This window comes from Lissotriton vulgaris, chromosome 3_1 (assembly GCF_964263255.1).
Source record: "Lissotriton vulgaris chromosome 3_1, aLisVul1.2, whole genome shotgun sequence".
NCBI classification, from domain to species: domain Eukaryota; kingdom Metazoa; phylum Chordata; class Amphibia; order Caudata; family Salamandridae; genus Lissotriton; species Lissotriton vulgaris.
This window is the reverse complement of record NC_141689.1, coordinates 946,191,278-946,218,434: the sequence shown is the minus strand read 5'-3', so window position 1 is coordinate 946,218,434 and position 27,157 is coordinate 946,191,278. Positions and strand designations below refer to the sequence as shown.

Sequence of the window (27,157 nt, the reverse complement as noted above, 5' to 3'; positions counted from 1 at the left end):
AACACAGTTTATTTATGCAAAATCCAAGCCCCCATTACTTTGCCAATTTAGGATGGCTACTTAGATGCGCAAAACAGAACCTCTTGCTTACATGATCAACCCCCATCTTGCCCTTGCTCTGTATCACACACACCTTCATACCCTAAATCGGACCAGTCAAGACAAAGGTTTTCTAATCTATTTGAGTGTGGCTGTCTTCATATATTTATTTTTGTTTCTTTAGGCTCTACTTCGTTTTGCCTATTTTCTGTATTTTTCTCAAAATAATACATAGTAATGCTCAATTTGTTAAACCACACCAGTATATGACTGAAATAATGCAGATGTACCCACTAGAGGACTGTACAAGTCTTTCAATGACACTCAGAGCTACCTCATTACCTATGTATGGGCTTAATACTCTGTACACTTCTTACAAAAAAACAAAAAAAACTTGTGGAATTTACAAAAAAGGTTATGTGTGATTAATTTGTAGCAGCTTTATTGCTATCGTTATGTTTCTGTGACTTGCTAGTTAAGTATGACATTTGCTCTTGTCTTGCATTACATTTTAACTTGCTGAAAAGATCAAGCTGTCAACATATTTACAGTCATAAAAAGCCAGAAACACTATGATTGACTGCATTGCAAAGGAAAGCTGAAAAATGAGTTTAGAAAGGAAATAATAAATGTAATGAATGTCATGCATATTCTCAGAAATGGAAAGACAAGTGTTACTTAAATGGTTACATTCAAATCGATATTCAAGAGTAAATAAGAAGTGCATACATATCAACTCCCCCATTTTTTCTGATAGCATTATGGCTTCTCTTTCACCTACTTACTCTGTATCCCAAGTCTTCTACTAGTTCACTGGAAGAAGCACTAACACTGGTATGCCACACAGTCTCCTTGATGCTACATCCATACATGAACACGTTCTTTTTGCGAGAATGACCATGATAATCACAGTAGACCTATAAAATAAAAAGTATAAGCAAGCAGCAACCTATTCCACTGACATACTAAAGTTTACATAACAGAGTCAAATATTTTTTAATGCAATTTAACTTTTTATAAATACACCTTTAAATTCATACACATTATCTGGCACCAATATTAAGTTTTAGGTATGTCTACAGGTAGCTTTAGCTGTCAGCCAGATCTTTTGCCATGACCTTTCTAAAAAACAGAAATGAAGGCCTTTTGGGTCTGCCTCCTTCAGCCATCAGTTGTTTTGGGCGATCCACCTAAGTAACTGCATTGAGAAACTGGGATCACATTTGTGTTCAGCCCAGAGGAGTATTTCTCTCTCATCATCATGCAGTTGCAATATAATTGGGTATTCGCTGTATTGGTATACCTTTAGAGGCACCTTTCATTGCACAGATTGAGGTACATTCTTCACTGAAGCAGGAGCAGGCTTTAGAAACTATTTGCTTCAATAGGTGAATAATCTTTGAAAAGGCAACTTCTCTCAATCAAGCAAACACATTTCAAAGGATAAGATTATTTGAAGTTGGATGTAAAGTATGTAAACACATTCTAATATTTGCCAGGTGTTATATAAAACATGCAGCCATTGGTATTGTCATGCTAATGAATATGCTGTCGTAATAACTTTTTCTTAGTTAGCATTTTGCCACTAAATGGCATATTAACATATTAAAACATTTCATAGTGTTGTCATGCTTCAGATGAAGAAGACTTTTAATGAACTGCTTTTTCTCCAAAGGGCTGTTTGCAGAACAGCATGTTGTTCCAATCATCAAAAGTAGACATGTCCTGCTTACATGTAGACATTCTTCTCATGATGCTGTCTATGGGAGATGTGTTCTATTGTAAAAATTGAATGCGCAGCAGGTCAACAGAAACAAGTCTTTGTAGATCATCCATATGATCACCATACGGAACTGAAAATTATCCATTGAGAAATGAGAAGTACTGTTGTTTATGGTTGCTATGCTTCTTAGATTCACAGGCTTGAATCATTCCTCGATGCTGCACTGGAGTCCCAAGTTGATGATTCAATATCAGCAATAAGAAACAGCATTAGAAAACAGTACAAAAGAATCCCACTTTTGTAGCACAATCACCTCATTAGAGAAGACTCAAACTTCAACCATGGAGGTGTGAAGGCACCAAGCTCCACTGTCCAAAGATGCAACAATATTTCATATTCCTATAGCACATGTGTGAGAGGATATTGATAAGGAGTGTCTCTGATCGAGGAAGAGGGTTGCATGTCGATCTATTAAAGATACCAACACTGGAAAACTGTTAACCAACTATATTTTCTCAAGCACTGGATCTTTCATATGTTTACATGATTGCATCAGATAAGTAGTAACTAGTTCATAATTAGATCTGCGGGTTGGCACCTCAGTGGATTCCATCCTTCCTGACAGGTCGGTCTTAAAGGGTCCAACTGGTTGACAGGGTGTCTCGTATCGGGTCACTAACAAGATTTGCTTAGCAGTACCCCTGCGCGTCAGTAGGTGGCTTCTTGCAGCTCCGCGTCCGTCCCTGGGATCGTATGCGCCAAGATGACGTCACGGAGACTACTTAGGCGCCAATGCGCACTGGCGTCAGTTCTGTACACGACTTTCCGCGCCAGGAACGCAGAGCCATGCAAGATACTGACCACTGGTGCATTAAAACTAAGGCCCTAAAAGGGATGATCTTAACCCTAGTAATCAGTTCGCACAACGGGGAGGATGGGAGGGGCAGAAAGTCACCGAGAACAGAACGGCCAAAGAAACCGTCTCTCAGGACTTGACTGTCAAGGCAGTAATGCTTGGTAATCGTCTGCAGCGAGGCCCAAGTAGCTGCCTGACAAATGTCCTGCAAGGGAACGCAGCGTCCCAAAGCAGTAGTGGCTGCTGCCGCCCTGGTAGAATGGGCATGCAGCCCCACAGGAGGCTCCTTCTTAGCCAACGATTACAGACTTTGATGCAGAGAACGACCCATCGAGAGATGATCCGTTGGTGCACTGCCCGACCTATTTTGGCCTCCACGTAGCCAACAAAGAGATGGTAATCCACCCAGAACTGTTGTGTGCGCTTCAGATCACTAACATGAGGAGTCCCCCAGGGTTCCGCGTTGTCCCCCCTTCTCTTCAACATCTATCTCCGGCCACTTGTGGCCGCTCTGGCCCGCATGGACTGCCAGGTGTTCAAGTACGCTGAAGATACACAAAAAATCGTCTAGATTGTCAACTCCTACCATGCCCATGTGTGTGTGCAAAATATACTTAGGTATACGGTTGCAAGGGAACGCCGCATACCAAAGCAGTAGTGGCTGCCGTCGCCCTGGTGGAATGGGCACGCAGCCCCACAGGAGACTCCTTCTTAGCCAACGAGTAACAGACTTTGATGCAGAGAACGACCCATTGAGAGATGGTACGTTTGTGCACGGCCCAACTTTTTTTGGCGCCCACGTAGCCAACAAAGAGCTGGTCATCCACCCGGAAACGTTGTGTGCGCTTCAGATAGAACGAGAGCACACGTTTTGGGTCCAGACGGTGGAGCCTCTCTTCCTCTTTCGAGGGATGCAGAGGTGGAAAGAAGGTGAGCAAAGTGATGGTCTGCGGGATGTGAAAGGGCATAACAACCTTTGGCAAGAACCTAAAGGGAAGGAGGTTTAGAAGAAAGAGCCTGGAGCTCACTCACTCTTCTGGCAGAAGTGATAGCTATCAGGAAAACCGTCTTTAGATTAAGAAGACGCAAGGGACAGTTATGAAGGGGCTCAAAGGGAGCGCACATCAGATATGACAAGACAAGGTTTAAGTCCCATTTAGGCACAGGAGGAAACATGTGCGTAATGCCTTTCAGGAAACGGATAACAACTGGGGACTTAAAATAGAAGGCTGATCAGGAAGCCGCAGAAAGGTGGAGATGGCAGAAAGATACCCTTGATAGTGCCCAGAGCAGAGCCCTGCTAGGCCAAGGAAAGAAGGAACAAAAGAACCAAGGAAATAAGGAACAAAAGAACCCCGGAAAGAGGGGCAGAAAGGGATCCACAGACTTATCTGTGCACCAATCCACAAGCTCGTTCCACCTGCATGCGTATACCGTTTTTGTGGAGAGACGCCTGGCTGCCAGAATGACATCACAGACTTCGGAAGGAAGATCGAAAGCTGTCAACTGTCGCCACTCAATCTCCAGGCATGGAGGTGGAGGCTGGACAGGTTTGGGTGAAGGACCGTCCACAGCTGCTGCGATAGAAGATCCTCCAGAAGAGGCAGTCAGATCGGGGGATCGGATCACCATATTGAGTAGCACAGGATACCAGTATCTGTGTGCCCAAAACGGAGCACAAAAATGACCTGGGCCCGGTCGTGCCTGATCTTCTTGAGCACTCTGGGCAGAAGTGGTATAGGCAGAAAGGCGTACAACAGACAGCAGCTCCACTCGAGACGAAAAGCATTGCCGAGCGAGTGCCGCCTTGGAAATTCCAAAGCGCAGAACTGAAGACAATGTGCGTTCTCTTCGGTGGTGAATAGATCTAACCAAGGCTCTCCCCACTGCAGAGAGAGTCCTTGCGCTACGTCCAAGTTTAGACGCCATTCGTGATCCATCATGCACCGGCGACTGAGTTCGTCCGCCCTGGCATTCAGAGACCCTGCTGGTGTTGAACCACCAAGGTAATGCCTTGATTTTCCAGCCATGTCCAGAGGCGCAGAGCCTCCTGACATTGGGTCCACGACCCCACCCCGCCCTGTTTGTTGCAGTATTACATGGCGGTGGTGTTGTCCATGAACACCTGCACTACACTCCCCCGGACAGAGGGAAGGAATGCTTTCAGTGCAAGCCGGATTGCCCGGCGCTCCAAAAGGTTGATATGGAGCCGAAACTCCGCCGGAAACTAGAGGCCTCTGATATCCGCCTCTTCCAAGTGGCATCCCCATCCCAGGAGGGACGCATCCATCACCACTCTGTGCTCCGGTTGGGGAAGGGAGAGGGATCTGCCATTGACCCAATCGCGATTCATGAGTCACCACTGCAAGTGCTGTGGAATGCCCTTCGAGATCTGGACGTGATCGGACAGGTTGCCCATATGCTGTGCCCACTAGAACTTCAGGTCCCACTGCAGAGCCTGCATATGCCATCTGGCATGTTGTACCAGCAGGATGCAGGACGCCATCAGGTCCAGGAGCCGGAAAGTCATCCTGACTGAAACCCGGGATAGAGGCTGAACGATCGGAATCATAGCCTGAATATCCCGGACTCGCTGCTTGGGAGGTTAGACCCGAAACTGCGTTGAATCCAGAACCACTCCAATGAAGGGGAGCTTCTGAGAGGGACTCAGGTGCGACTTCGGCACATTGATGGAAAACCCCAGCAAGTGCAGGAGGCCGGCCATAGTCTGAAGGTGGGTGACGACTGCCTGGGGCGAGCCCGCCTTCTACAACCAGTCGTCGAGGCAGGTGAAGACTGACACCCCTGACCTGCACAGATGAGCTGCGACCACCGCCATCACTTTTGTGAACACCCGAGGGGCACTGGTAAGGCTGAAGGGGCGCACTGCAAACTGAAAATGCTCCTGGCCTACCGTGAACCGCAGGTAACGCCGGTGGGCTGGCAGGGCGGGAATGTGAAAATATGCGTCCTGCAAGTCCAACTCTACCATCCCCTCTCCAGGGTCGAGGGCAGCCAAGACCTGAGCCAGAGTCAACATCTTGTACTTCTCCTTCCGGAAGAAGGGAATGACGTCCCTGAGGTTCAAGATGGGGCGCAAGCCCCCTTTGGGGAAGGTGATGGCGAATCCTGCCACCCACTGGCACGGGATACGACCTGAAGCTCAGACTAGGAAGGCTTTGAGGTAGATGTTGCGGGGGCAGAGGTGGACTGAACCTCACGCCGGCCCCTGGAGCCACCGCGGAGGCTGCCGCGCCCACGGGCCCACTGAGTCTGGTTCTGCGCAGGCTTCTGGATGAACGAACGGCCAGGGGTGCCCCTGCCAAGGCCACGAAAGAAATGAAACGTGTACGTGGCCGGTCGCGTGCTAGAAAGGCCCAAGGACTTGGCCATAGCTCCAGAGTCCTTAAAACGCTCCAGTGCCGTGGCAGCCTTATCACCAAACAGGCGAGTGCCGTCAAAAGGCATGTCCATGATCGAGCTCTAAACGCTCAGTGGATCGCAGCCAGGCGTGGCACTGAAGAGCCACGTTCGTGGAAATTGCCCTACCAAGGGAGTCCGCGGTGTCCAAGCCACAACGAATTGCGAATCTAGCCGCATCCTTACCCTCAGCCACAGCCTGAGACGGCACAGTCTGGACCTCCTCCTGGCACCAAGGAAAAACCTCAGCCACAGAATCCCACACCGCGTGGGAATAGCGGCCCGGAAGGCATGTGGTGTTCACTGACCGCAGTCCTAAGCTGGCCGAAGAGAACAACCGCTTGCCAAACTGCTCCAATCTCTTAGAGTCCTTATCCGGCGGAGCCGTGGGAAAGGCACTCTGGGATGTAGAAGGCTGAATGACCAGACTTTCGGGCGTAGGATGAGTGGTCAGAAAGGCAGGGTCACACGGCGCCGGGTGATGACGCCTGGCGACGTTCTTATCCACAGGGACCCCCGTGGCAGCCCGTGACAAAGTGCCCACCAAGACTTCAGTGAGGGCATCATTAAAGGGCAGCAGCAGCAGCTCTGAAGTGAACGCCCGCTGGAGCACTTCAGTGAGGAGGTTTGTCTTCAGGGTCACCGTGGGGAGATCGAGGTTAAGGACCTCAGCAGCCTGACGGAGCACCACCGTATACGAGGCACCTTCCTCCTTAGTGGGCGAGGGAGAGGCATGCCCCGGATCAGAGGAGATGTCGAGGCCCCCAGCCTCCTCCAAGTCATCCACCCAATCCAGCTCAGAATCACACTGACGAGCAAGCGGGTCCTCAAACCCTTCCCAGTCATCCTCCTCCGCCAGCCGTGAAGGCACAGGCCTCGGCGGCGGAGCAGGAACCAGTGAAGGAATAAACAGCGTTGGGAACGGCGCCGGTTGGGGCCGAGCCAGCGCCGGTTCCCAATTCGGATCCCAGGCCGGGACAAATCCCTCCGGGAACTGAGGCAGAGGCGGAACCAGCGGTATTCACTGTGGCGGCGCCAGAGCCGGCAACATGGGGCTCTTGGTGCCGAGGCTGCGGCGCCGGGGCAGGATCCGCCGAAGGAGTCGCTGGACCAGCAGGATCCAGACAAGGGACCACGGGGCCAGAAGGCGCACCGGCGGGAGCCCAAGACCTAAAAAGGCAGTCCATGGCAGCAAGGAATTCTTGCATTTCTGCGTGAGTCGCTGACGGACCCGGGGAAGGTGGGTTGGCCGCGGGACTCCCAGGCTTCAAAGGAGCTGCAGGGGTGGAACCCATGTCCCCCTCGTCCGCATCCGGGGACCGACGGGGGGACATCAGAGAGTGAAAACGCTTCTTTGACTTCTTTTTGTGCCGTTTCTTACCTGAATTCCGAAGGTGAAGAGGAGTGGTGGTGACGACTACGCGAGCAGTCACGGGAATGAACCTTGGATCTGGAATGGCGCGGGGACGAGTGCCAAACTTCCAAAAACTTCCATCGCCACTCCCTCAGGGCCTTCGGGGCCATAGCCCTACAGTCCAGACAGGACCGGGAGTAATGGTCGTGCTCCAGGCAGTAGAGACAGACATCATGAGGGTCTGCCACCGACATATTGCGACGGCAGGTCCCGCAAGACTTAAAACCAAGCATCCCTACTCACACCAGAGAAAACCAACACGAGACAAAAGTCTCAAAAAGATAGTAAAAAAATGACTAGGGTACGTGCTCTAACCGGATCAGCGCTTACTGGAGTGAAAAAAGAAAGAACTGACGCCAGCGCGCATGAGTGGCGCCTAAGTAGTCTCCCTGACGTCATACGATGCCAGTGACGGACGCGGAGCCGCAGGCGTCACCTACTGACGCGCAGGGAAACTGCTAAAGCAAAATATTCCTGATCCAGTCTGGCGCCTGGGGATATTCTAAGGTAAGGAATCTATCACTAACGTGTCTCTTTCAGATAGAAAGCCTAAACCGTAATCTGTTCACTGAGATGCAGAAAACACTTGATTGAGACACAGAAACAGGTATCTTTTAAAAAGATAAATATCTCCTGGTTCTCCTCTGAACTGAAAACTCTCAAATGTAGAGAACAATGAGTAGAAAGACTGCGTGAAAGGGTCTACGATCCAAAACATGAAGTAGCCTATGCTAAAGCTGCAACTAACTACAAGAATAAAATAAAGTTGACAACCTCTTGCTAGTATCTAGCGAGACCAGCTGCCAAACTAGCTAATGCATTCTTCATATTGTCTCAGAAAAACAGGAACCGAGAGGTAAGACATGCTGTCTTACTTCGTCCAATCAAATCTGTGAAGGAACTGCCAGGATTCAGGATTTTATCTCCAATGAGAGCATCTCCAAACCAGATTTAATACGCAAATGTTCCCAGATGCCTACAGATTAACCACTGGAATCAAGCTGCCCTGGCTGAAGATGGCTGATAGCCAGAAACCGGTCCTAGGATGCTTGATTCCGGTCCAGTAAAGACATTGCTTGGCAGTTCGGGCTGTACTGTTCCCATGAGGCACAGGGTCAAGGCTGATTTGCATATGGCCATGTCTGAACTGGGGTGGTGTGGAGTGCAAATAAACGATAGATTTAGGCCCAGATCTCTGTACTGGGGTGAATGTATGACATTGTTCTGCATTCTGTCCATCAACTGTTGTTTTTGCATTTGTCACACCGAGTGGGATGGGTATGCTCAGACGTGAGTCCCATCCTCTCCACACCACTGGAGTCAAGCTATCCTGGCTGAAGACGGCTGATAGCCAGAAACCGGTCCTAGGATGCTTGATTCCGGTCCAGAAATGACATGGCTTGGCAGTTCGTAATGGACTGTTCCCATGAGGCACAGGGTCAAGGGTGATTTGCATATGGCCATGTCTGAACTGGGGTGGTGTGGAGTGCAAATAAACGATAGATTTAGGCCCAGATCTCTGTACTGGGGTGAATGTATGACATTGTTCTGCATTCTGTCCATCAACTGTTGTTTTTGCATTTGTCACACCGAGTGGGATGGGTATGCTCAGACGTGAGTCCCATCCTCTCCACACCACTGGAGTCAAGCTATCCTGGCTGAAGACGGCTGATAGCCAGAAACCGGTCCTAGGATGCTTGATTCCGGTCCAGAAATGACATGGCTTGGCAGTTCGTAATGGACTGTTCCCATGAGGCACAGGGTCAAGGGTGATTTGCATATGGCCATGTCTGAACTGGGGTGGTGTGGAGTGCAAAAAAAGATGGATTTAGGCCCAGATCTCTGAACTGGGGTGAATGTATGACATTGTTCTGCATTCTGTCCATCAACTGTTGTTTTTGCATTTGTCACCCCGAGTGGGATGGGTATGCTCAGACGTGAATCCCATGCTCTCCATACCACTGGAGTCAAGCTATCCTGGCTGAAGACGGCTGATAGCCAGAAACCAGTCCTAGGATGCTTGATTCCGGTCCAGTGGTCCATGGCTTGAGAGTTCGGGCTGGACTGTTTCCAAGATGCACAGGGTCAAGGCTGATTTGCATATGGCCTTGTCTGAACTGGGGTGGTGTGGAGTGCAAAAAACGATGGATTTAGGCCCAGATCTCTGTACTGGGGTGAATGTATGACATTGTTCTGCATTCTGTCCATCAACTGTTGTTTTTGCTTTTGTCACCCCGAGTGGGATGGGTATGCTCAGACGTGAGCCCCATCCTCTCCACACAACTGGAGTCAAGCTATCCTGGCTGAAGACGGCTGATAGCCAGAAACCGGTCCTAGGATGCTTGATTCCGGTCCAGTAAAGACATGGCTTGGCAGTTCGGGCTGGACTGTTCCCATGAGGCACAGGGTCAAGGGTGATTTGCATATGGCCATGTCTGAACTGAGGTGGTGTGGAGTGCAAAAAAACGATGGATTTAGGCCCAGATCTCTGTACTGGGGTGAATGTATAACATTGTTCTGCATTCTGTCCATCAACTGTTGTTTTTGCATTTGTCACCCCGAGTGTGATAGGTATGCTCAGACGTGAGTCCCATGCTCTCCATACCACTGGAGTCAAGCTATCCTGACTGAAGACTGCTGATAGCCAGAAACCGGTCCTAGGATGCTTGATTCTGGTCCAGTGGTCCATGGCTTGAGAGTTCGGGCTGGACTGTTTCCAAGAGGCACAGGGTCAAGGCTGATTTGCATATGGCCATGTCTCAACTGGGGTGGTGTGGAGTGCAAAAAACGATGGATTTAGGCCCAGATCTCTGTACTGGGGTGAATGTATGACATTGTTCTGCATTCTGTCCATCAACTGTTGTTTTTGCATTTGTCACCCCGAGTGGGATGGGTATGCTCAGACGTGAGACGCCATGCTCTCCACACCACTGGAGTCAAGCTATCCTGGCTGAAGACGGCTGATAGCCAGAAACCGGTCCTAGGATGCTTGATTCTGGTCCAGTAAAGACATGGCTTGGCAGTTCCGGCTGGACTGTTCCCATGCGGCACAGGGTCAAGGCTGATTTGCATATGGCCATGTCTGAACTGGGGTGGTGTGGAGTGCAAAAAAAACGATGGATTTAGGCCCAGATCTCTGTACTGGGGTGAATGTATGACATTGTTCTGCATTCTGTCTATCAACTGTTGTTTTTGCATTTGTCACCCCGAGTGGGATGGGTATGCTCAGACGCGAGTCCCTTGCTCTCCACAACACTGGAGTCAAGCTATCCTGGCTGAAGACGGCTGATAGCCAGAAACCGGTCCTATGATGCTTGATTCCGGTCCAGTAAAGACATGGCTTGGCAGTTCGGGCTGGACTGTTCCCATGAGGCACAGGGTCAAGGCTGATTTGCATATCTGAATTGGGGTGGTGTGGAGTGCAAAAAAACGATGGATTTAGGCCCAGATCTCTGTACTGGGGTGAATGTATGACATTGTTCTGCATTCTGTTCATCAACTGTTGTTTTTACAGATTAACCCCAGCATGTCTTACTTCACCATGTTATACAACGACAACTCATAGAAGTGATTAAAAACACTCGCCTCAGGCTTTCCCAAGGGTATTGTTCCAGCGGGAATAAAGCATCAACTTCAGAATAATGCAGATTCTCCTCTAACTCTCAATAGTTCATTTGCTCAAGGGATTTTACTCCACCTCTGGTTGGCCTTTGTTGACAAAGCTTACTCATAACCCTTTTGACTTAAACTCTACTCCATCTCCTTGCTTCTCTGTCTAGGCAAAGTGGTCAAAATACTCACCTAAGCACAACTGAAGCAGTTCATCAAGTTCAACTCTGATGAGCAACAACAAGGTTTCTGCCCAGGGCATCACACCAAACTGGCAGTGCAATCAGTGCTGGATGTTATGAGGGAGCTTGTAGAATACTGGTGAAGGCAGAATGCTGATCCTGTTAGATCTGAATGCCGCTTTCAATATCATTCATCATAATATTCTATTCTCCACCTTAGAAGAGGACAGTTCTACTGTGGACTAAATCCTTCCTCTTGGGCAGAAATCAAAGAGGAGGTCTATCTCCTTTGTCATCTTCAATAAAATCACTGACTTGTCGGGTCACCCAGGTGTCCACTGTGTCTCCCTTCCTCTTCAATGTTTATGTTTGACACCCCTAGCCATACTTACTCCTCAACAGGGTGTTGGGAGATTTACTTATACACAGATGATACACATCTGGATTTTGGCCTCCCTCACCTTTATAGGCAAAGTCATCAGTCTCTTGCCAGTGCACTATTTACAATTAATTGCTGGATGTCTGATTTCAGCAAAGATGGAAATTCAATTTGCCCTAAAAACCACAATTTATTGGAAATCAGCTTGGTGACTGGAAAGTTTGGGGCCTCCTCGTGTGCCTGATAAAGTAGTCTATAATCTTGGTGTTTTCTTAGACAGTGCCCTTTCATCTCAAGTCACCAAAGTGGCACAGAGCAGCAATTTACAAATCAAAACCTAGAAAAGATAAAAGCCACCTAGAAAGGAAACAGGTGCCACTAGTCGCCCAATCATCATAAAGCTACTCAACTGTTCAGATAGGGGAAAATACTTCAGATGCAGAGGGAAAAGATCGAATTTAATATGCAGGTGTCTTGAGCTCCTTCTTTACAGACTTTACTCAAGCAATGCAAGAGGCCTGCAGCAAGTTTAATCCCACCAAGAAGAAATTAAGAGAGCTGGGAATACAATACGCAATGCTATATCGTGCTAGATTGCGCAGTACCTTAACGGGCAGCCTTTGTGAGTTCCCCTCCCCTGAAGAGGAAAAGGCCTTCATAAAAAACTGGTTACGTTAAAAAAAGGGATGGGGGCAAAGTTCTACATCTAGCACCTCACTAGGGCACCTCAGTGATGTGGAGTTATGAGCTGTTGGCACCACTGCACTGTCACTTAAGGGTCGGTGCTGTTTACGAGCTGGAGCAGACATCTCTACTGCAATAAAGTACAATGAGTTTATCAATAGCTATTTAATTTAAGTGTGTGGAATGTAGATATGATTTCAGAATGTGTGCCTGCAGTCTTCAGAGTTACTTATGATCTCAAAGCAAAAAAGTTTGCTACCTTTCAGTTCTCTTACTATCCACTAGATATTTAGGCTCGACACAAATATCTAAAATTGCACCTCTGGACACCCCAGGCTGAACATAAACGACTGTAAGATATGTGGTATGGATTAACAATGTTGTTGTTCCAAAGGGATTATTCATTGATAAATTGGGGCTCAAGGTGGGAGTGGTAGAAATTAGTGGACAACTACACAAGTTGCTTTCACAGCAGAGAATGTAAAACGGGTGAATTTCCTAGATAGACTACTGCAGTCGGTGAACAGACAACATATAAAGTAAAATGACTGTCCTGGAATGTCAGAGGGATTAATAATTATAAGAAAGCCAGACTGATGCTGATAAATCTCAATAAAGAATCTAACTACCTTATGAGTCACACATGGCAGTCCCCTCATGTATTAAGACTTATTACATTATTTACAGCTTTTGATTCCCTGAAGAAGGGTGTTATACCCGAAATGCATTGGAGCATGAGGAGTATGAACTAATAAAATTGGATCAAACATCATGTATAAAATCAATCACGGAGTGAATTCATATGAAGAAAAATAAATATGAATAAATGAACATTGAACTGAGAATTGGTGTTTGGTGTTTATACGAAGCACACAGCTTTTACAACCCCTCACGTGGCCCAGTTGTGCCCCTATAGTTGGGTACCCAGTCTATACTTATGTAAGTGTACATGACGGGAGTACACACCCAAGGAGCACACAAGACCTTCGAAACTTAGCTACAAAACATGTCGTGCCTGAACAGCTACACATTAATGCAGTCTGGGACTGCCATGTTGACTTGGCAAGTGTACCCACTTGCCAGGCCCTAACCTTCCCTTTTCTTACATGTCAGTCACCCCTAAGGTCTGCCCAAGGCACCCCTGTGGGCAGGGTGCAGTGTATGTGAAAGGTAGGACATGCCCTGGTGTGTGTGGCATGTCCTGATAGTGAATTACTGCCAATTTCGTTTAGGACAGAATGGGAGTTTGTTTATAACATCTTATAAACATAACTAGCCCTGGGAACAAGGTATAGAAATACAGTTTAGTATGCCTGAACTCAGAATCTAAAGATGCATCTTTTAGTGAAGGTGATGTTTACATTCTTAGATATTTTCTTGCTCAGCCATCCGGTAGGCCTCTGCAGGGTTTGTGGACTGACTATCTGGTTTTGGGATGACAGGGGCTGGGGAGGAGCAGTGGCTCCGTGTCCTGAAGGCACCGCAAAGCACTGCCGCAATGCTGCACCGCGACTCTGGTCTCACTGACGACGCCATCTGACGCCGCCACTGAGCCACTACTCGCACCGCGACCTGTGGGCCCCGCACTGCCCACTGCGCACCGCCTCGCTTCACGCCGCTGCCTTGGTATCCCCGACAACGCCAAAATAGAAGTCGCTGCTTGCACCGGGGTTCGAGGGCACCCCTCATAAAGTTACACGACGCACTGCCCTTTTCCCACACCTCAGATTTAGCCTACCAAAGCCGGCGCCATCGACTCCAGTTCAACAGCTACCTACAGTGCTTCAGAAATGACGACGACGCTGCCTGCACCGTGACCTCCCAGCACCGCGACGAGAACATCATCAATTCGCGCCACGACCCTGGTCTCACCGACGATGCCATTTGACGCCGCCACCGAGCCACTGCTCGCACCTCGACCTGAGGGCATTGCACACTGCATCGCTGCACTTCGCACCGCAGCATCCTATGACAGCGCTCCTGACTTCGACTGCGAGGAGTTCGATCTGCAACAAGTGTTAGTTCATGGGCGGGACGACTCCTGCATCGATCTCCAAAAACCGACCCCTGCAGACGCCGGGCTTTCAGAGCTCAACGAGAGGCCGCCAACCCCCTGCATTTATAAAGGTACTGTTTTGCGGGTCTTCCCGACACTATAGTTGGCCCGTGATGCCTTGGTCAGCCTGAACTGTTTGGATTTGTCTGTTCACAACGCTGTAATAGCCCCCGATGGAGCTATCGACTTCAAGGAACTGTATTTCAAGGTTATTCCGATAACTGAAGATTTCTAAGTACTGCATTGTGGCTCTTTATCATTTTTGGTCTTGTCTTAAGTATATAAAAATATTGGATATTTTTCTAAACTGGTGTGGTGTCCTTTTGTAGTGATTACACTGTATTACTGTTGGTTATGAGCAAAAGCTTCACACACTGCGTCTAAGATAAGCCTGACTGTTCGTGCCAAGCTACCTAGGGGGTGAGCAGGGGTTCTTTTAGGAGTGTAACTCCCTTACCCTGACTAGAAGGAAGGGTCCCTACTCGGACAAGGTGCAAACCACTGCCAACTAGAGACCCCCATTTCTAACAAGAGGGCAATGCAGCCTTCTCTGTTACATGATTACTTAAATAAGGCAACTCTAGCCGGCTTGAGATAAACTAATGAGAACCACTATGTTCCCCTTTTACAGTTCAAGAAATAAAAGGAGTATAAAATCAAAGTGTAATGGCTTGGCTTCTGGGAGTGATGGATATCCTATAGAATTTTATAAGGAGTATATAGAAGATCTAGCCCCATTTTTGAGGTGTCTAACAAAACCTTTGAGTGTGGGGAGTTACCCCCAAAACGAAGGGAAGCTGGTTTAATACCTCTTCTTTAGCCAGTAAAGCCACCCAACCTGTGTGATTCGACTGGCCATTAGCTTTGATTAATACTGATAAAATTTTGGTTAGAATCATTGCCAACAGCCTGCTCCCCTTGTCCCCTGATTTGACAAGACTGACTCAGTCAGGCTTTATCCCAGACACGTCCACTTCAGATTTCTATTTTTTATTTATTTATTCGCTTATATAGCGCAGGACTCGCCAATAATGTCAAAATCCAAGCCTTTCAGAGGTGCCAACAGAACTATGCTTCTAGAAACCAGTGTGTCTTCAGTATTTTCCAGAAGGAGAGAAGATTGGAATTTTGCCTCATACTGATAGGAAGTTTATTCCAGAGGGTGGGCCCTATGTATGAGAGGGCTCGGCCACCCTGCCTAGCCTTCCTAACAGAGGGAACTTTTAGTAAAAGTTGGCTGCAGGAACGCAGAAGGCGTTCCAGTTTATGAAGCTGAAATGTTTGGGCCAGATATTGCGGACCTGTGCCAAAGAGGCTTTTATGTATGATGCAACAGATCTTGAACTTAATACGCTGGCATATGGGCAACCAGTGAAGCTCTTCCAAAAGGGGCCTAGACGGAGTTCTCGATGGGACATTAAGGACTAGCCTGGCCGCTGTATTTTGGGCCACTTGCAGTCGGTTAAGCACGTTTTCATTGGCGGAGATGAGAAGACCGTTGCAGTAATCTAACCGACTTATCACAAGGGCCTGGACAAGGGTCTTTCTATAGACGTCTGATAGAAAAGGAAATACTCGTTTAGAAGACCAATTGTCCGAAAACATGATCCAGTCACCAAGTTCACATGTTCTTTTAGATCTAGTCACTGATCTAATCGCACTCCCAGATTCTTCACAGATTGCTTTGGGCATGGGACAGGCAGATAATTCCTGCATGCTATTTGCTGTAACCTACTAAATCAATTATGACATCCAGGTGGGGCTGTGTCCTTTTTAGACGTGGTAAAGGCATTTGGTTCAATCAAACGGGTTTTCTCCTAACAGTTGTACAGAGGCTGGGAATCGATACAGCAATGACAGTGGATTTTGTACGTCATTACTAATCCCAATAGATCAAGCGAGAAAACCAAATTGCACAAGCACCCTCTTAACAGTCCATTAATCTATGAACATGAATGTGGTCATTTCCGAGGTTATTGCACCAACATTATTAAATGGTTCGATGTCAATGTAAAATATGGATCCAAAACCGAATCTTGTTCTTAAAGTTCTTTATTATTCAAATAGGTTAAAAGATTCCCAGCTTATCTTTGCCGACACGTGTTTCGCCCTCTCCAGGGCTTTTTCAAGGCTATCTTGTTCTGGTCTTATGCTGCTCTGGTCGTGTGCTGCTCTGGCATCGGACTGGTTTGTAATCAAAAGGGTGCTGGTACGAAGCGTTTTATGCGAAGCCTATTGAAAGTTTTTAGTCACAGCGAGCTCTTAAGCAAGTAGGTTCCCTTTAGGTAACACGGATCTAGTTTAATCCCTCATGGATCATTGAACGAACAGAGCTGATTTGAATTAGTCTTGTTATGAGGGTGCGTCTCACTGCGTGGAGGTACGTCCTATCTCGTTAGATGAGAGATTATTAAAGACCTTGGTAATTTTGCTATGAGGGTGCGTCTCGCTGTGTGGAGATACGTCCTATCTCATTGGATGAGAAATTCTTAAAGACCTTGATAAGTCTTGTTCACGTTGTTTCCGTGCCTTGCAGTGGAGACTCGGCGCCCGGAAACAACGTGAACAAGACTTATCAAGGTCTTTAAGAATTTCTCATCCAATGAGATAGGACGTATCTCCACACAGCGAGACGCACCCTCATAACAAAATTACCAAGGTCTTTAATAATCTCTCATCTAACGAGATAGGACGTACCTCCACGCAGTGAGACGCACCCTCATAACAAGACTAATTCAAATCAGCTCTGTTCGTTCAATGATCCATGAGGGATTAAACTAGATCCGTGTTACCTAAAGGGAACCTACTTGCTTAAGAGCTCGCTGTGACTAAAAACTTTCAATAGGCTTCGCATAAAACGCTTCGTACCAGCACCCTTTTGATTACAAACCAGTCCGATGCCAGAGCAGCACACGACCAGAGCAGCATAAGACCAGAACAAGATAGCCTTGAAAAAGCCCTGGAGAGGGCGAAACACGTGTCGGCAAAGATAAGCTGGGAATCTTTTAACCTATTTGAATAATAAAGAACTTTAAGAACAAGATTCGGTTTTGGATCCATATTTTACATTGACATCGAACCATTTAATAATGTTGGTGCAATAACCTCGGAAATGACCACATTCATGTTCATAGATTAATGGACTGTTAAGAGGGTGCTTGTGCAATTTGGTTTTCTCGCTTGATTCATGGTATTTGCATTCAGTTGCATTGCTCAAACACCCCTGGTGGTGGGTGTCTTATCAAGTTCTCAGTGCACCTCTATATCTTCTCTATACCTCACGTATTACGTACCCAGGGAGAATAACTAACAACAGTAGGTGCGGACGTTTTCTCTGTTGAGAAACACTACCACCATTTTGTTTGTACTAATCCCAATAGGTAGGGGGACTAGACAAGACTGTCCCCTATATCTTCTCATTTTTGTCCTCGCTAGTATATTAAGGGAATATCATCGTCATTGAGGATTATGGTTTGGATTGCACAAGACAGTACTATGCATGTAGGTAGATGACTTTGTTGCTGGTAAGAGACCCAGGATCGAATTTGTCCCCATCATTGAAGAAATAGCAACATTTGGCAAATAGTGAAGCCTAAAAAGCGACAGGTGAAACTCACTAATAATGTCATTGAGCAGAGATTTGATGCCCCCGTCTTTTCCATAGAAGTGGCAGCTGCAGGCCACATATTACCTAGGGATACAATACATTTGGGACATAGAGGTAATCCTCAGGGAAAACACATGAGATGCATGACCAACATTACTAGTCTGGTAGATAAGATTAAACTACCATTAACAATGGAAAGCAAGGTTGCACTCATGAAAATGGTCCACTTATAACCATGTTGAGATATGTAAATAACATACCCAGGACTTATAGTAAACTAGCTGCTACTCCTGGGCATGGGACAAGTCACTTTACAAAGGCGAGGTAAAGGGACACCCAGTTGCGCACTGTGGTTGAGTGGTCTTGCTAACAGTTTGCACAATGCCAAATATATGGTACATTGCTTCCAGAATCTTGCAGATCCAAAGGCTTTTTGGAAACCACTGTGTGCATACCTGGCCAAAACAAATGAACAATTATAAGCTGTATAGGCGATGACAAACGATTAACCTTGCAATGGTTATTCTAGTATTCCCAGACCTACTGGTTCACCTGCTGTCAAAGCTGTACCTACTCCTGTTGAAATTCCATGTGATATTACTGCTGTGCATATATAACAATGCTGTAGTATGTGATGCTATGCTACTGATTCAAGTTACTGAGTTGCCTGTAACTTTTTAAAATTAAATATAGTGTTTTAATAGGTGCCCAATACAGCAAGCTTATAAACACACACAAAAAAACACTGCCAAACAATGAAGAAGAATGTTCACCAGCTTAGTCTATTATATTTATTATTAGTACTGTGAGTTGGACATTGGGAGCTGGGCAACCAATAAGAATGATCCCTTTGGTAGTTATATGTAACATTTATTGACCTCAAAGGAAGAATTCTGTGGCTGGCCAGCTCCCAACATCCGTAATGTGGAAAAATAGGGAGTGCGGTGGGAGCATGAGCCTCTCATCTGAATGTTTGTGTGATCATAAAGGTTCCATCCTCCTGCAGCACTCCCTTTGCTCTTCTAACCAAACTGCTTTTACACAGATTGCTGTCTGGGTTCTCCCCCCTTGCTATTAGTGAAGGGAAGCCCAATCAAAAAAAGTAAAAATGTTTGTTGACAGCAATCTGTTATGGGATGTCACTTGGCATTCATGACGGATGTAGCTGTGGCATAATATCCAGATCCAGTCAAGTCCCTCTGAAGGGGTTCAATCAAGGAAATTTGATTGGGAGTAAGTATCCATTAGAAATATGCTGTGCATATTACAAACCATGCACTGAAAAGCAAATGCCAAATTACCAATAATGAATGTCTTACGCTAATAATTAGCTCATGAACAAGCAATTAGGCTTACTAGAGGTGCACGGTTTATAGCAGCCAGGTACTGCAGCAGGCCCTTGGTGTGGTAGATTGTAGGATGAAGATCTGGGTTGGGGTTCAGCCACTGTCGGTTCAGGTCTTCTCCACTTAGAGAACACCGATGGCTGCAGCAGAACAAGAAGTTAGAATCAGCAAGAAGAACTGGAGCAATGCATGAATAATACAACAACAGATGTTCCAAATTTCTGATGGTTTTGAATTCCAAAATAAAACATTGATGAAAACAGATTTTTTTTTAAATATATTTTTGTATTTAGTAACTTTCCTCAAAATCAAAGGGAACCGTAGGCAAGCACACCCAGAGTCACAGTAGCACATATATAAATAAGACAACTTACATTTCAAAACGTGCTAAGAGAAAGAGTATTAAAGTCATTTAATCTTGGGGTTTCCATGTATTGGGGCCAATTTAAAAGTATATATTAGCCATTGATGAATCATTCAAGCTCCGTCACATCCCAATTCAATAGTAAGGTGCACCACACTTGATTTGATATGACACAGTCCACTACAGGGCTCTGCAACTTGGAGATCACAGGAGAGTCCACACATATGGCTATTGTTAGAAAAGTATTCTGTCAAAGTTTCATCACTCCAAGTCTTATACATTTCCTTTTTCCTCATCCAGTGACCATTTCAGCATATCAGTTAGACAAAAACTTTAGTGCAGGTGGCACTTGATTTTAGCAAATTAATTGCAAAGTCTGTGGGATATGCACTGTGCGGTCTAGTCACAAGTTGCACTTTTTAGTAAGTTTCCTTGTACTACAATATTACTACTCGGGTACTACAAAATGCTTTTCACAGACCTACGTACAAAGACTTTCTGTCTTTTCTATACAGAGATCTCTGGTGTCCCATTTATTTAGTTCTAGGTTAATAATTATTTTAAGTTAATTTACATTTCAATTTTTCATTTCTAAAAAAAAATATTATTAAACTTGATTATTTTTCCCTATATTTTAATATAGGGAGATCTCAGACAGGGTGGAGGAGACCAATGCCTACATGTGAAAAGTTATTAATAGAACTTTACAGTTGTAAATCCTATTCTTGCAAGCTCCAACCCCTGTTTTGAGAGGGTGGGAGACAACAAGTTAAGGGAATGTACATTAAGATGCTTTGTGGAGTGAGAGCAATCTTAACGAAAGAGGTATGGGTGCAGGAGAAAATCTTGACAATTTGAGAGGGTTCATTATCAATGTTTGCTGGTGCCGATCTTGTTAAACCCTGACTATTCTTGATCATGGATGGATATTACCTTGTCATTCAACCTGCTGCTTTGTTGCAGTGCCACTGCTCATGGACTGAGCATTATAGTTTGGCCTTTCTAGGAAAATTGATGCTGTGCATCAGGCAGTTACTAAACGGCCCTTTGAAGATAAATCCAGACTGCCTCACGACTAAATGTCTTAGATGGCAAACCAACAGACTGATGCACAATGTGTTCAGTACACACAAACACCTGTAATGCAGTGACTAGGGTATTTACAGAAATAAAAGAAGTGTAAATGGACTACGGGGAATCTGTACAAAACAATTCTATTGGTGCGCTGAAACAATCTTTCACTGCTTCACATACAGTAAAATACGTATATATGAAACTGATTAGAAACAGTGTACCTCCACTTACCTTCCATTGATAACACCATCTGGATTTAGCATGGGCACAATTTTGAAAATGTATGCGTCTCTCAAATGCTGAGCACTGGGGCTGTGGCCCATAAGAAACTCCAAAGTTCCCTTCATGACCCAGCTTGCGTTCGTTTCTCCAGGATGAACACGAGCAGTGAGGAATATATAGGGGCGATTTCCTAAAATAAGAATACACAACATTCCAAGGTAAAACATACATGCACATGCTGAACTTTCTGCATGTCTAGACAGTTCATGAGCTGTGAGCCTTACATTTCAACAAGAGGCTGAAATATCCATTTGTAAAGTGATGCATGGTTCATGCAACGCCCTTGTCTGACATCTCCCCTAATACATTTGAGGTGTGACTGAAATTACTAATTGATGCTTAGTCTCAATTACTTCAAAAAAGCTTTTTGAGGATAAAAGGAAATTAAATATGAGTTTCCTCCTCATGGCCCAAACTTCATGCGTGTGCCAGTCATTAAATACGCATGACTAAAAAATAAAGAAATAAAGCATTGGCAAAGCCAACATTTTTCGTCTATGCTGTCTCTCACTGCAGTGGAATTTACCACAGGCAGTTATGACTGGGGCAAGCACCAGGGACGTGGATGTAATACAGAATACATTCATTCTCCACACGCCTTTGCTCTTGTCTGCGCGAATATGAGCACGCACACAGATACCGCAAAATCTGACTCTATTTCCCAGCATAGTTTATTTGAAAAAGAATCCCCATGAAGGAAAGGCATTTCTAAAAGAAGCTTGTCTTCGATGGGTTTCCTTGCCTGTCTTCTTGCGCAACTCGTTATATCTATAAACAATATAACAACATAGATTTTTTTTTGGCAAATACGTTACTTCACAATTGAGACCATATCCAAACGGATTTATTTTTTCAGTGACGTTTAATTTAAGGGGGTGGGGGAGGCTCTGGGAAACAGAACATGCGATAGTAGGGTATGCAGAATGTTGAAAAGGATGCAAGTCGTGGTTTTCTGCTGGATGTTTAGCCCCCTCTAGTGGACTTTCTCTGTAAGGAGGAGCGTAAATTCTCATTTTCTGTTCGGAGGCTTGAAGAAACGAAATCCTTACGTCCTGTTTACAGAAACCCTTTTTCAACTAACATCACATTATAAAGGAGACTCACAAGGCTCACGTTGAACTATGTATGGTTTAAGTTTCCAAACCATAAAGCAAAAACAAAAAAAAGACCTGCATGTGAAATGACGAGACATATATACTGAGGGGGTGACACCACGGGTGGGGGTGGGTGGGGGGGGGGCGGGGGAGCTGCAATGTTTCAAACAACAGCCAGCAGGAGGAGACAAGGAGGCGGCATGCTGGTAAGGAAAAAGGAGGATGTGCAGGAGCCTGCTGGCCAGGGAAAGGAGACTGGCCACAGTAAGCCGTTCTTGACCCATGGTCCACGGCATGAGCAAAGACTCCGAAGCCCAGGAGGAAGACGGAGGTTAAGAGGGGATGTTGACCAATAGGAAACAAGGAAACTAGAGTGACATGGCAACCAACCAGTGTGCCTATTGCTTACAACTGGTTGACCATATTGTCACTCTCATATCCTTGCTTCTTATTAGATGGCTTTTCTTCAGCCAGCTTGTCTATCTCGTGTTTGTCTCTCCCAATGAGGGACATAGCGTCTTTGACATATTTCTGATTGTCTGGATTCTATCCTTCCACACCTGATAGTGCATGTGTTTTCCGTATATCTCCTTCCCCTTGATGTTTGTCCACTTCAAATGCCCACCCTCCGGACACTGTTCCTCTTTTGTAGTTCTCCTCCAGTTTTCCTCTGACTAAGTGGTGTTCTCACACTCGTGCTTCTCCCTCACTACCTGTGTTGCTGTCACTTTCGTGTTCTCAATATCCTGTGTGCCTCCCCTCTCATTCTGTTCACTTTGTGTTTTCGCCTCCAACCTGTGTGTGTTCCTCTCTCCATGTGGGCTTCTCCACCTGCCCCTTGTTGCTCTCTCCCTCATACAATGCTTTTCCGCTCCTGGCCTTCACCCGCCACCCTTTTGGCTCTTACGTTAGTCCTCTCACCTCTGTGGTCCTTTTTTTAAATTTGCACTTTTGCAATTTTTAAAATTCCTAACGATAATGTCACTTTAAACTTTGTTATTTTTCAGTTTCAGGCTTAGAGTGTCACATAAATTATGCCAAAAAGGAGAGAACTCTGGGTAGATCCCAAGTTTAGGTGGAGAGCAGCCCGTGTATAGAGCACATTACAACACCAGCAACACTCTGAATCTGCTCACCTCAAATGTCTGTTTTTCAAGCAAAGTTTTTAGGCATAGAATTAGCATTCTGCCATCCACAATAAGCTAAAAAGGAGCAACGTATTTTGCCATTTCTACAGCACAGTCTTGAAGCACAGAATTAGCAGAGTGACATCCATGCCGAGCTGTAAAATGACAAAAACATTTTTACCACTCCAGGCACCGTATTACAGCTTTGGATTGGTAAAATACCATCCCAGTTAACTTGGAATGAATACAAGCAACCATTGTCACTGTTTCACTATCATTATAGTTATTCAAAAAGGTTTAGCTTTGTCCGGACACAAGGGAGCACCCAGTACAAGTCAAAATAATACCCTTTCAGGCGTACAGTGCCGCATAAATTATGCAAAAAAAGGAGAGAACTCTGCTTAGCTTCCAAGTTTAGGTGGAGAACAGCTCCTGTACAGCGCGCCCTACAACACCAGCGACACTCTGAATCTGCTTACCTCAAATGTCTGCTTTTCTAGCAAAGTTTTTAAGCATAGAATTAGCATAGTGCCATTCACGCCAAGCTAGAAAGTGGCAAAGTCTTTTGCCATTTCTACTCTGTTCGCTTTGTGTTTTCACCTTCAACCTGTGTGTTCCTCTCTCGAAGTGGGCTTCTTCACCCGCCCGCTGTGTTGCTCTCTCCCTCATGCAATGCTTTTCCCCTCCTGGACTCCACCTGCTCACAGGGCACAACACCTGAAACCTTCGTGGGTAACCTGCTCCGGCGTACAAGTCACAGAGACACGGGACACTTCCTTCGGCGTCAAAGAGTCAAGGTTTATTTACTGCAGGGAACACAGAAGTCACAGGAAGTACATCGAGTGTAGTTCGGGGAGACTGCTTCAAATTGTATTTGTGGATCGCTCCTTTTATACAGTTTTTACCCATAGGATAACATGATACACAATAGTTTACAACCTGGTTCCCACAAGTCGCTCTCAGAGGGGTCGCTTTGGTCACTTTGAAACACACAAGGTCCGGAACATAAGTGCGGAAACATTTGGCGGTTCCCAACTGTAAAAACCCATCTTCCCATCATTAGCAAATTCCAATCAGCAGTAAAGTAGATCGAAATAGGAACGAAGACAGGTGCAGAGGAAGACGGAAACAGTAGGGAGATCGGAAAGGGTGTAAAAAGGGGGGGGTATCGAGAAGCACGAGATACAGGCATCAAAGGGACGTGCCTAATGAGATGCACGGCTGAGACAATAAGTCCGTGCGGCAAGATGAGCCTCGAGCGGCATCATCTGTCTTACAGCAGCAACCCCCTCATCATAAAGACACTTTCAAAGAACATGTGTCTTCCGCAAATATCTTGGGAGTCCCAGGGTCGCGAAGCGGACAGCGTCCGTTCGCTGGCTACTTGAGGGCAAGAGACAAAATGGATGCCGTATCTAAGATGGAACCCGTGGGTACAGATGAAAAACCCACGTAACAAACGAACGGTTTAAGTTAGCACAGCGAAACTGCGCACACTTACTAAACTCGTCATTTGCGGTTCATAGATACTAGACTCGCCCATATTCGTGCGAGTCGAAAACACCACTTACAATTGTCACAGAACCTCAGACGCTCCTTTTGCCCTCATGTAGGCAAGCACTAGTCGGAATCATATTCGATATTCATCAGACCATCAAGATGTCGTTGTAGCATAGCTCTGTCCGATCGAGTCCCCTTGGTAACAGATGGTTGTCTCATACACGTTGTAGCACAGAGGCCACATAAGGCAGGACCACACTGCACACAAAGGCAACACGTGAACAGGAACACTACCACAACCCCGATGATCGTCAGAATCTTCCAACCCCAAGCCGACACCAGGCCCCAAAACCAACCAAGTAGCGTCCAATCCCCTACATCCACGTGTATGGATTCGGAGATCTTATGCAACTTCGAGATGGCTTGATAGACAGTAGGAGCATTATCTGGAATGAAAATGCAACAGCTCGAATGGATCACTTTACACACCCCTCCACGATCTGCTAGGACAACATCTAAAACCATACGGTTTTGTAATGTCATAAGTCTCTCCGCCTGAAGTTCTGTGGTGATATTACCAAGGGCACTGGCAGTAATATTAGCTGTCGATTCTACCACTCGAGTCAAATGTCTCAGGTTCCTACTATTAACCATAGGTCCCCAAAACGGGAGGAAACCCTTGAAAAAGTCTCCTGCCTCTTGACCGGCAGTATCCTCTTCGCTAATTACGCCTCGTACAACTCTAGTCTTATGATAATCGGCATCTACAGTAAACGTCGGAGGCAACAGATTTGCAACGAAACATGAGCCCATGAAGTCTGCGGGCAACCATGTGTATGCACGATCATGACAGATAAAGTATGTACCCTTGGCAGCCAGGAACACAGGGGACGGGGACATTGGCAGAACGTAACTTTCAGTGCAAGCACTTACTCCAAGTGAGGCTTGCGAGCCACGACCCACAAGACAAAGATTACCAGTGTGGGGTACGACCCATATTGGAGACGAGCTTTTAAGCTGCTTTTCATTAGTGAACATACTATATTCCCCTCTACTTAGGACCCTATAGGCTTGTACCTCTTCTCTAGGGATAAGAAAAGGATCATGGATCTCATCTTCCATATCCTCTATAGCCATCGATAGCAGCCTCTGATACGAGGTAGGACCAAAGTTGGGGGAACGTTGTTCTTGCGTGGGGTGGGAACCCAGTGCGCTTCGAAACATTGTTTGGAATGCTCGAGCTGACCCTTGGGAACTATACGGTAACACCAGATATGGAATTCCCTTACCCGTAGTATGTGGCATCAACCCACACACCCAACAATTAGTAGTGTTAACCACTAACTGATGCTGATGGAGGAGCTGGATAAAGGAATTATTGCGGAATTCTACACGTCTAGCCTGTTCGTGTTCTGGTAACATATGAAAGGAATGAGGAGAAGCAGTAGAAGTAAGGTTAGGGTAAGGAGTAGGAGTAGCAAGGAAAACGTAAGATATAGCGTAATATACCCCACCCGCCAAAAATGCAGAAGCAGTCAAAAACAAAACAAACAATTGGGATACAAAACATTTCGTACGACTAAGTTTCTGCAGCTTGACTCTATACGCCTGAGCTCCTTCCAAATCATTCAGCTTCGAAAATGCCATTTCCCTACGACCGTCCGCAACGTTTCTTGACGCACTTCGTTCTGTGCAGCAATAGTCAATCCCCAGGAGTTCCTAGGAACCGACGGTCTTTAACCTAGCGTCAAGACCTACTGTCCAGAAGGAAGTACGCGCGCGGCCCTACGGCCCTCAATACACAATATGTATTTATTTAGCACAATATTTCTCAGCTGTGGAAGAAAAAAAGATACAAGGAAGAAGCTTGATATATATATACAAAACTTTCAATGATACGAATGTTCAAAATTGATCATGGGAAACGAGGATATTGCAGTTACCAATCTCAGCAAAGCAAGCAAATTTTATTTGTCCTTAGTGTGAGATCGCAAAGAATATCGATGTTTCCCTGGACGTGTCTGCTCGTCGAACAAAGGATCTGTTGAAGAGACAGCGTCCTGCTGATCAGTTCGTTGATCTGGTCTTGAGTCTTTTGCTGACAAATGTTCAACAGTGACTTTCTGCTGCGCTGAGGGTTCTCCAACAAGCTGTGCGTCGCTAAAAGGTACAAACGCCGGCAATGTTTCTGTTTCTGTTGACGCGATGCCTTTCCTTATCCACGGGTCTGCCGGCAAAGGAATAGGGACTCGCTTACAATGGGTAGCATGTACCCAATTTTTCCGCCCCTCAAGACGAACGGCAGTCCTCGTGGCCAGGAGCACCTGGTAAGGTCCGGTGAATCGGGGGTCCAGATTGTTTTTTCGTGAGAAGTTACGAGTAACCACCCAGTTCCCGGGCT

At 46.1% G+C, this 27,157-nt stretch overlaps 1 protein-coding gene across 2 annotated transcripts in view; it reads right to left on the bottom strand.

The window, feature by feature from the left end:
• AGTPBP1 (ATP/GTP binding carboxypeptidase 1) overlaps nucleotides 1-27,157 on the bottom strand; it is a 1,139,154-nt gene that overhangs the window by 175,116 nt on the left and 936,881 nt on the right. For both annotated transcript variants that reach the window (XM_086961295.1, XM_086961296.1), the window contains exons 21-23: nucleotides 20,985-21,165; nucleotides 19,326-19,455; nucleotides 825-956 (exon numbers count right to left, since the gene is read on the bottom strand). In XM_086961295.1, the coding sequence (XP_086817421.1) occupies nucleotides 825-956; nucleotides 19,326-19,455; nucleotides 20,985-21,165 (443 nt within the window). The remainder of the gene's footprint in view (nucleotides 1-824; nucleotides 957-19,325; nucleotides 19,456-20,984; nucleotides 21,166-27,157) is intronic.